The sequence below is a fragment of the Ictalurus furcatus genome, chromosome 11 (genome assembly GCF_023375685.1).
Source record: "Ictalurus furcatus strain D&B chromosome 11, Billie_1.0, whole genome shotgun sequence".
NCBI classification, from domain to species: domain Eukaryota; kingdom Metazoa; phylum Chordata; class Actinopteri; order Siluriformes; family Ictaluridae; genus Ictalurus; species Ictalurus furcatus.
In genome coordinates this window covers 10,910,884-10,923,654 of record NC_071265.1, presented here as the reverse complement: position 1 = coordinate 10,923,654, position 12,771 = coordinate 10,910,884, and the positions used below count along the sequence as shown (strand labels likewise).

General features: G+C 39.2%; 1 protein-coding gene across 4 annotated transcripts in view; it reads left to right on the top strand.

Annotated features, from left to right (window-relative positions):
- tp63 (tumor protein p63) overlaps nt 1–12,771 on the top strand; it is a 50,438-nt gene that overhangs the window by 32,838 nt on the left and 4,829 nt on the right. For 2 of the 4 annotated variants that reach the window (XM_053635764.1, XM_053635762.1), the window contains 7 exons: nt 3,080–3,266; nt 3,349–3,464; nt 3,807–3,916; nt 4,028–4,152; nt 5,079–5,158; nt 5,277–5,401; nt 12,362–12,507. In XM_053635764.1, coding sequence (XP_053491739.1) covers nt 3,080–3,266; nt 3,349–3,464; nt 3,807–3,916; nt 4,028–4,152; nt 5,079–5,158; nt 5,277–5,401; nt 12,362–12,507 — 889 coding nt within the window. Of the gene's footprint in view, nt 1–3,079; nt 3,267–3,348; nt 3,465–3,806; nt 3,917–4,027; nt 4,165–5,078; nt 5,159–5,276; nt 5,402–12,361; nt 12,508–12,771 lie in introns of all 4 variants that reach the window. The other 2 variants (XM_053635761.1, XM_053635763.1) reach the window with 1 other exon arrangement.

The following is a 12,771-nucleotide window of genomic DNA, read 5'->3' as shown; positions in this document are numbered from 1 at the left end:
GTGAGTAGGGATGGGTGGTTGTATGAAGGGAGAAAGCCACGCTTGATTTTTACATTGTTTTGCTTTGTATTGACAGAAGGGCATCTTTGCTGTGAAATGACATATTCAAGATAATTTTTAGTTAGGTTTTTTTTTGTTTCAGAAGTTCATCTTGGTTGTGTTTTTTTGGGTTTTGTGGTTTGTCTTTTTTTTTGTCCTTCTCTTCTTCTGATAGTTATATTGTTATATATCATGCATCCATTCATTTTCTATACCGCTTATCCTACTGGGTCATGGGGAACCAGGAGCCTATACCAGGGAGTATCGGGCACAAGGCGGGGTACACACTGGACGGGGTGTGAATCCATTGCAGGGTGCAATCACATATACATTCACACACCCATTCATACACTACAGAAACTTTGGATATGCCAATCAGCCTACCATGCATGTCTTTGGACTTGGGGAGGAAACCAGAGTACCCGGAGGAAACCCCCGCAGCACAGAGAGAACATGCAAACTCCGTACACACAGGGCAGCTGAAAACTTGAAAATGTCAAGTTTTCAACACGTATATGGTTGGGAACAGCAGGACATTTACAGCAATTCATCTGTCTTTTTTAATAGTAGGCTGCTCCAAAACCTTAAACTCCTTCATGTTTTCACCGGTGAAAGCCTAATTTGTAGGTCAAAGCAAGACTGGTTTGATCTTGACTCTGGGTTGCTGCAGTATTTACTTATGAAATTGAAGTATCCAACCCAGGGCATATAGGTAACATCAACACACAAATTTCACACTGCTGCCTCGCCCCAGTTTGGTGATTCAAATGATATAAAAGATTCTTATGTCTTATAACTAAAGTAATCTTGTTAGTCTAGTCTAGTAACAATAGTCACAACACCCTGTTGTGGACTGACACACCTTTCGTAACTTTGTTTTTCCAATTTTCTTGTCTTTCAGGGACGTTAATTACAAGCCCAAGGGAAATGGCAGGGATTTTTGAAAGTGTGTGCGTGCGTGTGTGTGTGTGCATATGTGTGTGTGTGTGTGTGTGTGTGTGTGTGTGTGTGTGTGTGCATATGTGTGTTTGTGTGCATGTGCGTGTGTGTGTGTGTGCATGTGTGTGTGTGTGTATGTGTGTGTGTCTGTGTGTGTGTGCATGCATGTCCTTGCCAAGCTTGTGTAATACTCAAAGAGATAATAGGCAGGTGTTGGGATGGGCTCCTCTCACTAGAACACCTCAAATCAAAAGTTAATAGAAATGGAATTTAATGTCCCATTGTTCCTCTAATCAGCCCAGGGGCAATGTTCTCTTTTTTTTTTTTTACCCCTCCTTCCTTCCACAGCTTTAGAAATGAACTTAAGAGAAATGTTTTCATTGCAGATTCTTTTTTCCATGAGCCTGAGCACTGTAGGATTAGAAGAGTTCTGGAGAGGGACACTGACACGCTTGCCAATAATGCCTCCTTTCTCTTCACATCCAATGAGCTGAAACTGGATATAATTTATTGCGTGCACTGTGAAATTTATGATACACTGGTAGTGACTGAGGCTTCAGTGCTGTTCTGCCTTTTTTTTTTTTCTTCATTTTGATTTGGCCTTCTTTTTTTTCTACTTTTTGATTTGGCCTTCTTTTTTACTTCTTTTTTATTTGGCCTTCTTTTTTTCTTCATTTTGATTTGGCCGTCTTTTTTTTTACTTCTTTTTGATTTGGCCTTCTTTTTTTTCTTCATTTTGATTTGGCCTTCTTTTTTTTCTTCATTTTGATTTGGCCTTCTTTTTTTTTTTTACTTCTTTTTGATTTGGCCTTCTTTTTTTACTTCTTTTTGATTTGGCCTTCTTTTTTTCTTCATTTTGAGTTGGCCTTCTTTTTCTTCTTCATTTTGATTTGGCCTTCTTTTTTCTTTTTCATTTTGATTTGGCCTTCTTTTTTCTTCTTCTTCTTCATTTTGATTTGGTTTCAAATTCACATTTAGAGATTTAAACTTAGATCAGACTTATGCTATATTGTTCTCCTGCACTGACTTGCATCCAAAAAAAATTGTCATTGGATTTCTTCATATAAACCATCTCCAAAACCCATCCTGACCCTTGGGCTGCGCAATTGTATATGTATAGATATACATCAGTATATATCATCACCTTGTCTACAACCACCATCATAGTATTTTCTATATTCTTAAAAGACCTTTGCTCTGGCCACCTAAATATGTCTTGCTCACTGGGGTACAAAACAGTAAACAAGCAGAAAGTGATGAAAAACAGGAAGATACAGCTAGTTAAGAAAAGTATTATATATATATATATATATATATATATATATATATATATATATATATATATGTATCAGTCTGCTGAAAATTTAAAGCAGTGCCCGAATGCCCTGAATGATCATTCTAATGCAGATGGTAAACTCTTGCACTCTAATCTCAGATTCTCGGTGAGGTTCTGTATAGTCCTTTTGCGGACTACTACATTAAAATATAGTCCGCTTGTTTTGTTCTTAGTCATTGCTACATCATTGATCAGGATGTTTTGCAACCTGTGTGAATGTGTGTGGGAGAGTTTTGAGGTGATGCAGTGTGTATGAGTAAGCCCAAGCCTCTTGGTGGTAATGTTAGTCTATGGCACTTAGGGTGAGTCAGTCATGTTGTGATGCAAGAATGATTTTGTGGTTGGTGAGATAGCACTCTGTCAAGTAGCATCATGCTGTCATCATCGGAGATCCATTCGGAAATGCTGAAACAGATGACCCAACTTTAGATTAGGGTGAATTTGTGATGTAGGATACATGGTGTACATCAATACAGTTTCAAATTGTAGCTTCTTTTATTCTGATTGTCTGTGTATCCATAATTCCAGGCTTCAAATGTGAGCCTCCTGTGTTTGAGGCCAGAGGCAGAAGTAGCCAGATGCTGCTCCTTGTTTAAGGGTTTATGACTGTTGTTCAGCTAAACGGCCACGATAATGCAGGTGTTTCGCTTTACTGAGCCCATGGCCACATCCTCTCTGCTTTTGAAAGTTTTATTGCATTGGTTTTGGTGAAGGAGATAATAGATTGTCTTTTGACAGTTCTCCTTTTTGTTCTGTCCTTCCCAGTACTCCACAGACCTCAAGAAGCTGTACTGTCAGATCGCTAAAACATGTCCCATTCAGATCAAAGTTCTGACCAGCCCACCTCAGGGAGCGGTCATCCGGGCAATGCCTGTCTACAAAAAAGCTGAGCATGTGACTGAGGTGGTGAAGCGATGCCCCAACCACGAGCTCAGCCGAGAATTCAACGACGGTAAGCAAACCTGTTAATGTTAAAAACATGCTCAAATATAATACAGAATGGCTTTTAAAAGTCTGACAACTCTGTTGTACAGGCCAAATTGCACCGCCCAGTCACCTGATCAGAGTGGAGGGCAACAGCCACGCCCAGTATGTGGAAGACTCCATTACCGGGCGCCAGAGTGTTCTGGTGCCATACGAACCCCCGCAGGTGAGTCTCTCACACACACCTACACACACACACACACACACACACACACACACACACACCTGTTGGCTCTCCTACTACACACCTTGTTTTTAGGTTTCTTTTCCTCACGCAGTTCTGCCTGTTCTGCAGTTTGAGAATATGCCAAATTTCTAGTTTCTCAGGCCTCCTTGACATTCAAATGTAAGGTCAAACACCAACCCACATAACGACATCCACAGCGATGATTACAGCGATTCAGACCAAACAAAAGCAAATTAAAAGTTAACATCCAAGTGGGTTTACTTTACTTTTCTCTACTTCATTTGCATGATATTCATATACATGGCTGCTTTTGCCCAACAGGTGGGAACTGAGTTCACAACCATCCTTTACAATTTCATGTGCAACTCCAGCTGCGTGGGTGGAATGAACAGACGCCCCATCCTCATCATCGTCACACTGGAAACCAGAGAGTAAGTCCCTGATGCACATACTGTCATCTTCGATTGCACAGAGTCACGCTGAGTTAGAGGAGAGTCTGGCGTCATGATTAAGACTGAAAGTCTGTGTGTGTTCCTCTGCAGTGGTCAGGTTTTGGGTCGCCGGTGTTTCGAGGCTCGTATCTGCGCATGTCCAGGACGCGACCGCAAAGCAGATGAGGACAGCATCCGCAAGCAGCACGTCAGTGACGGCACAAAAAGTTCTGAGGGTACGAAACGCCGTAAGTAGTGCTGGGGGCTGGTGATGGGGCTTTGCATGCATACACACATATACAGCGTGCACACACTCACTGTCCTTATGGAGCTTTGCATGGGCCTATGTGTGGCTGTGGGGAGTATTTTTATACCTGAAAACTGAAAGGTATGAGTGCTCCACAATGTTCATTTTTAAAGAGATTAAGACATACACCAGGTTATGGGTCAAAGATGAAATCAGCAAAAAAAAAAAAAAAAATAATAATAATAATAATAATAATAATAATATTTTTAAAAATATGCCACAGAGGTTAATTTGTACATTTATTCTCACTTTTTATGTTTTCCTTAAATGTTTCGTGTTCAAATTGTCATTCCAACCATTAATCTGAATTAACGCATTTTAATATACAAGAGATAACAAAAAAAAGTGAGTGGAATGATACCAGATAATATTTATGCATATTAATAGTCTTCTGTAAAATGAACAGCTTTCAGATGCAACAAAAAAAAGAATTTTCTTTGACCCTGACCCATACACACACATGGCATGGTGCTTGTCTCTGACACTGTAACATACCCAGTGACCACAAAAGCAATTAAAAGATGTAAAATAGCTGTGTTTGACATGCTTTATGCCAAATGTCTAGATTTTGGCTAGAATGAAAACGTTGAAAATTTTATGCGGTGGGAAAAATTTGGTAAGAAACACAAAATATGTGCCAAAAATTATTTATATATTTAGGGGTCACATGCTAGCTGTGCATGGACATCTGTGGTCATTTAGTGCTCACTGGGATTCCTTGCTTACTGCACACTGCACGTTGTCCCCGTCCTACCCAACTGCATGTTACACCTCTGCATTAGCTGTTCTGTGTCGCGTCACTTCATCTCTCTGTCTCTCTCTCCCTCTTTTTGTCTCTATCTCTGTCTCCTGCAGCTTTCCGCCCAACTCACAGTATTCAGATACCCTCCATCAAGAAGAGAAGGTCCACCGATGAGGAAGTTTTTTGTTTGCCTGTGAGTATCGATATTGTGCTGAAGTCAATTTAAAAAAAATTTAAGGTGAAATTTGCAAGTGTGAAAAAGTGAAAGAAAGCATCAAGACCAACCGCCTCTCTCCATCTCTGTCTAACAGATTAAAGGCCGTGAAATCTATGAGATTTTGGTGAAAATCAAAGAGTCTCTGGAACTCATGCACTATCTCCCTCAGCACACCATAGAGTCGTACAGGCAGCAGCAGCAGAGCCTTCTGCAGAAACAGTGAGTACCTCACACACAGGGAGATTAGACCATGCTCGCTGCGAAAGGAGGGGTCAGTCCTGCCCTTAACATTTGAAATAAGAATATATTGGTGCTGTTGGGGGACCCTCTGTTTGTGGGTTTAGAGACCGCAGCCGGTATACACATGCAGGCCACACACACAGTACCAACAAGGTTCACCCTGACGCTTGTTTGGAGTGTTTAGTTGTTTTAATCTGAGCTAAATGTTTACCAGCACGTTGTGTTTTTGTTTTGTTTTGTTTTTTGCTGCATGGATTTAATCCCTTTCTCAGCTGACTTCACTGTGACCTGTGTTTGAACAGGCATGCGCTACAGACCCACCCCGTTTACGCTCTATTTGCACTTTAAGGTTTCGAACCTGGAAGTGTTGCACAGAGTGGGAAACTGACAGTTTGATGATGGCATGAGGTTTGCATTGTGATGAGATTGCATGAGTTGGATTTGCCGGCGGTTTTATTCTAGAAAATGCGCAAAGCTTTTCAAGCTTCTCAACCCAGCACTAAAGGACTAAGGTCTGATGCAGTCTAACAAAGGCAGTGTACCTCGTTGGCATGGTGCTGCGTTTGTGTTTTGCAGACAGATTGGTTTGATAAAGCCCGACTGCACTATTGAATAACAGAATTACAGGACAGTCAGGCAGGTTTACCCAGACTTCATCATCCTACAAGTTTTAAGGCATTGGCTGGTCCGTAGTTTCTCAGTGGCAGAAATGTTCTGGAACTACAGACAGAGCACAACGTAAAGAGATGAACAAAAGCGAAGGAGACAGCTGAAAATTATACCTCTGAATAATGCACTTTGACGCCCTGTGATAATTACTGCTTTTGTTTGCTTCTTTCATTAAGAAACTGACAGATGATGTAGCGTCTGTACACTCCCCGTTTAGCTCTTTTTTTTTTTTTTTTGCCTGTTATTTCATCCTGGCCCTAAGTGGAGTGAGAAACTGTGCTAGGGAGGGCCATTATTTGGGGCCATTTTGGCACAGCTGAAAAAAAAAAAATTAAAGCCCGTTTTATGACTTCTTATATGCTCTCTGTTGTGGACACAATTAGTAGGTGAAGGAAGCCATTATTTTCCCAACTGTCCTCTCTTAGGAAAAGAACAGAGCACAAAGTGTCGGGCAGCTTTTTAAACAAGCTTACGTTGGCCTCTACCCAAAGGCTGCTATCTCAGTTGGATGATTACTCCAAACTCCACACTTAGCTGGTAATAGTACTTAGCTGGTGCTTTTATTTTATTTATTTTTTTATGAGTGTTTTGATGGATTTGGACAGATTCATTTTGGCTCGCTTCTCTTTCTACATGCTTTCACCCTTTCCTCATTGTTTATCTTTCCTTTCATCTGTTCTGTATGTATGTCTAACCTTTGTTTTTTTTTCCATCCCAAATAAACGAATAAAATGCCCCGCTATCTGACTCAGTGGTTCCTATTATTTGTCTTTCTGCTTTCCTGTATTTAGGAAGCACTTTCCCATGGCTGTGCAGTAGCACCACACAGTGGGCATCATTAGTGCTGTGAGTGTCCATTGCACATAGTACCACTCAAAAGTTTGGACATTTCCATTTTACTATATTTTTAATATATATTTTTATTTTATCTATCAGAACCAAGTTAACACCAGGCACATTAAGCCAATGGCAAGAGAAGGTTATAACATAAATTAAAATGACCTGATACCAGATTTGTAGTTTTGATGTGAGGATATTGAAGAATATAGATAAATAAATTGCCAGAGAGTTAGTGTTAAGGCAAATAATGCCAAAAACAATCTATTTAACTGAGTTTTTTTTAAATACCATCCCGATTTCAAACAAAAATGCTAAGAGAAATACAATATCGTCCGTTTCCTTATAGAGCGCACAATTATATACGAGCACAACTTGTCAGCCATCTCTAACTATTAGTAACACGAAACTAATAAAATGATTACATATGTAAACATACAAGCATACAGCTTATATACACAATTTACAAAGCTAGCATAAAGATGTTTTATATGTTCAACTGGAGCGATGGGCTCAGACTTGCTCCATTATCTCCAGCAGACTCCTTTTGTTTTATTCTTGACATGTGATGACATCATGCCCAGTCTGCCAATCTCTGAGTCAAATCTGCTTCTCTTCTGGGAATTCCTAAACATGTAGCAGAGAGAGAGAGACACGCCCAGAAAGAATTTTGAATACTATTGAAGAATTTCTCACCCATAAAAATATTTTATATATATATATATATAATACATTTTCTATATAGTCATCCACTTCACTATCATCTTTAAGATCATGGAGAGCATATGTTCAGTCAGGTTTCTCTGACCTGTTGGCTGGTACTGTACAGCACTACAGAGCATTTAATGTCAAAATCTTCAGTGTAGAAATAAAATAATCAACCATCACATTCATAATAATGTAATTGTGATTTAGGGCTTACCCATGGTTTATTAACAAGTCCATGCTTTTCTAACGCCATCAAGACGCCTGTCTTCAGGTTTCTTATTTCAGTGGGTATGGCTGGATCTGTAGATTTCAAGACAACTTTTCTGATGCAGCACTAAATGCATAAACACACGTGGACATGATAAATGCAAATAGTGAAGCTGACACATCTGCGATACAGACAGCTGCAGCGGTGTGTGTGTGTATATATATATATATATATATATATATATATATATAGTACTTTTCTTAACTAGCTGTATTTTCCTGTTGTTCATCACTTTCTGCTTGTTTATTGCTTTGTACCCCAGTGAGCAAGACATATTTAGGTGGCCAGAGCAAAGGTCTTTTAAGAATATAGAAAATACCACAATTGTGGTTGGAGACAAGGTGTCAGATTTAACATGGTCCAAAAAAGATGCTAAATGTTAAATATCTATGATCAGACGTGCTCACTGGGAGTCACAAGCCATACTTCATTTCCCTTTATCCCTCTATCTCTGTTATATATTTCTCTGTTCTGTCCTCCTTCCTTTCCTCTCCCTCTGTGTGTACAGTCTTCTTCGGGCCCGTCTGCGCTCTGAGCTGCTGGAGCCTTTAGGTGAGCAGAAGAGACGTTTCAGTGCTTCCTAAAAGCAGGAGACACATTCCTCCTTCTCCTTCTCCTCCTCCTCCTCCTCCAGATCTTTCATCACATCCCTGTTCTTCAGTTCTACTTTGTTCCCTCTGCCTCTCCATGTGTTTCTCTGTGGCTACCTTAGAGACCATAAAGTCAAGCTGGAATTTTGGTTTCTTTCCCCAGAAGATGTTGTCACATTTTTTAGCAGTTACTTAAAGAAGTTTTGCTGGAACTGCATGCTTTTTCCCTCCAAAGTGTTCAGATTAGGAATAGCTCTTGTGTATCAGTCAAACTGATCAGACTCTGTGTTATCATTTGTATAATTGTGATCATGCTGCACTCACACTTGAGTGTACATTTAACTGAAATGAAAGGCCTCGTATTAATTTTTTATGTTGTGTCCATTTTTTATGCGTGTTTTTATGCATTTTTCATTATATTTCAGTTATTCGGTTGTTTTTTAAAGGGTCCTTATGAACTGAGCTGGCTGTTGCCTCAGCACTAGATCGACATATCTGCTGATATTGCACAGAGATTACATTGCACAAAAATAATAACAGCCACTCAGCCGATCACCTCAGCCTGATCTCTCTCTCTCTCTCTCTCTCTCTCTCTCTCTCTCTCTCTCTCTCTCATAATCCTGACTGTCTGAACCAGGAACCAAGCACATATTAATGTTTTTTTGTTTTTTGTTTTTCATTTTTCTATGGGACTCATGTTGTTCTTGATATTGTTTCAGGCTTGTTTTTGCATCAGTCTTCTTTTATTCTTGGAGCTGGGCTCATTTTGTTGTCTAGGGTTTTCTGGGGCAAGGACTTTATTGATAACTTTAATAATGCTGGTCATGTTTTATAAGATGCACTGCAGGGCAGTTCTTGTTTTCACTGGATTCTATGGACATGTACTTAAGAGAAATGTATTTGTGTCTCAGAGTCAGAGAGAATGAGAAACAAATGCTATAAAGTTCGCAAGTGATTTGCTTGTTTGTGTGTGATGGATGTATAATTAATGCCTCTTGCACTTTTGTCTGTAGTTCTTTAATAAATGTCCTCTGCATTTGCCTTTCTATTCCATTCCTTCTTTAAACTGATTTCCTTTCTTTCCTTTATTATTGTCTCTTTTTTCCCCTCGTCAATATATCATATAGGATCATTCTTTAGACTGAAGTTTATAAAAACACAGTCGAATGAACAGAAACCTTAAACAAATGGTCACAGAGTCACAGGCAGATAGTTAAAGGCAGATATTCTTTCAGGCTGCACAAAAATATTGATCTCATTTAATTTTTTAATGCAATTCGATCCAAGAACAGCATCGATTCTGCAGCCTTTACACTTGGGGGAAAAGCACCACTATGCATCCTGTCATATGATCTTACTCACACTCTGAATTCTTAAGCATGCTGTGAGACTTCAGAAGGAAAAGGGGAGAAATAAGATCTGAAAGTTAATCTGTGGCTGTGAAAAAATAAATCGTCTAATTTGGCTACATAAATAATGCTGGTACATCATTTGGATTTAAGATGATGACCATTAGGCAAAACTTAAGCTGGAGATATTTTCCCACTATTTGGATATACAAGTGAAGTCCACTTAAAATATTGTATATAATAGCAATCATGATAGATACTGATCCAAAAGCTGTCTAATAAAAAAAAATCAGTTAAATTCCATTCATAATGTTTCTTAAGTTGTCGCAGCCTTTTCTATAATCAAACTCTCACGTTCAAACAGCTTTAATTTAACAGCACATGCGAGTGTCTGTCAGCTATCTTTATCAGCTTTTCACATTTGCATCACATGCAGAAATATATTCCCATTATTGTGCCATGAATATACAGGATGTCCCAAAAGTGTCTATACACAGGGGACTATGTTTGCCAGCACCACGTCGGTTGTGCCTTCGTCAGTGGATGTTCGTGGACATCCATTTGTTAATAAGTTTGGCAGCAATGTCATGTGTGATGTGCTCGCCTGTTAAAGTCCACCGCAACCTTGCAACAGCAAGGCATTCCTGAAGGCTATCTGAAAATAATATTGGACAAACATCTGATCCTCTTTGAAACAGTGCTTATTAATAACGTTGATATACGCTATCAAATAACATATGAAATTTACATTTTGTAGTAATTTTCAATTTAAATGAACAAAAAAACAGATCCGTCACATGGAAACAGTAAGTACACCCCATACATGTATCACACCTTCAAATCCATAAAATTAGAATCAGGTGATCAAGATCGGGTGCCAGTGATTAGAACCTGCTTAGGGAGTGCAAGTGGAACCGGTCTTATTTATACCCCTCTCATATCTAGTGTCTGGTGTTCCCTTTGCTATTGAGGTGTGTGGTGTCATCATGCCAAGATCTAAAAAGTTATATAAGGCCTTCAGAAAAAAGGTTGTGGATGCCTGAGTCAACGGATTTAAAAAGATCTCCAAATTATTTGAAATGCATCATTTCACTGTAAGGAAAATAATCTACAAATCTACAGCTTTTCAGGAGAAGCACCTCATACCAACTATGAATCACGGTGGTGGAAATGTTATGCTTTGGGGTTTCTTCACTGCCTCAGGGACTGGACAGCTTGTGTTCATTGATTCAACTATGCATTCTGCATCATATCAAAAAGTGCTTGAAGATATAATGTGAGGCAACCTGTCCAAAAGTTGAAGTTGAACCGAGAGTGGACCTTTCAACAGGATAATGATCCTAAGCACACTAGCAAATCCACCAAGGAATGGTGCAAAAATAAGAAATTGAGAGTTATGAAATGGCCTGGTCAAAGCCCAGATTTGAATCCCACTGAAATGTTGTGGGGGAATGTGAAATGGGCAGTACATAAAGAAAACCCTCAAACATCTTTCAACTGAAAGAATATTACATGGAAGAGTGGTCAAAAATTCCAGCAAGCCAATGTCAGAGACTGGTAGACGATTATGCAAAACGCCTAAGAGAAGTTATTTTTGCTCAATTTCCCATTTTGCGGACCAACCGAGAAATGGACGTCCATGAACATCCACTGACGAAGGCACAACCGACGTGGTGCTGGCAAACCTAGTCCCCTGTGTATGGACACTTTGGGGACACCCTGTATTTACAGAAGACTTATCATGTTGTTGTTGCATATATATAAAATGAGGATTTCTAGGAACTGTAGCCATCATTTTAATCAGCGTGTGGGATCGCACTCTTTCTTTTGCTTTTATTTTCCTGAAATGGGCTTCCAGTGAAGACAACATGTCTCTGCTGTAAACCAAACATCCATCATTCTGCATTAAAATGGAAGAGTGTCTATTCGCCAAATGCTTGATACACAATTAAAATGCTTTCAGAATCAGTGCAGAGTAGTCTGGTACTTTTAAGTTAAGATTATCATTTGTAATTTCATATATACATTGTTACTTTACATTTACATTTATTCATTTAGCAGACGCTTTTATCCAAAGCGACTTACAAATGAGAAAATACAAGCAAAAAACTTTAATGTAATCAGCCTGCTCTCCGCCTATATTAAATCTAATTAGGATTCAATTCAATTACAATTCCAAACAATTCAATTATAACAGTATGCATTTAGGTACGTGTATGAATACGGAAGAACGTTGAACAGTAAAGGATATAAAATAAAGGACACCCCTTCTGTCTTCTCTTTCATTTTTCCGTACATTCCATCTGGTGTAATAATGAGAAAATCATTGTTATATCAATTTGCACCTTAACATATTTTTACAGATAGCACACACAATTACTACATTGTATATTGCCTTCGATCCTGAGTCATTCATGGGCAATATATGACTGAAGACTGAATGCTGAATATGATGGAAATTGTGCATTACTCAGAATGACAGGCCATGTCCTCTTCCTTCTCTTCCTCTCTGTTCCAGGAGCCCGCTGCCTCCTCAACCACCGTTCGGCTCCACCTCTCCTCCACACGGCAAGGTGAACAAACTGCCCTCGGTCAGCCAGCTAATCAACCCACAACAACGCAACACACTCACCCCATCCAGCATGGCCGGAGGACTCACAGACAGTAAGGATTTCACTTCAACAGACATTACTGGCTTAATATCTGGATATCAGTCATTAGGACATTTTAAGCCATAGATCTAGTAGGCAAAATGACTGGAGATGACAGGCAGATTAAGAAATTTTGGTAGACATATATTTAGAACAAACTATTCAGCCCAAAAGAACACCATAATTGACAGCTTGCTTTCTTAATGCACCTACATTACATATATTAGTATCCATTCAGTTAGCATACATTTAGTTTTGGTTTATAGTGTTGGTAACC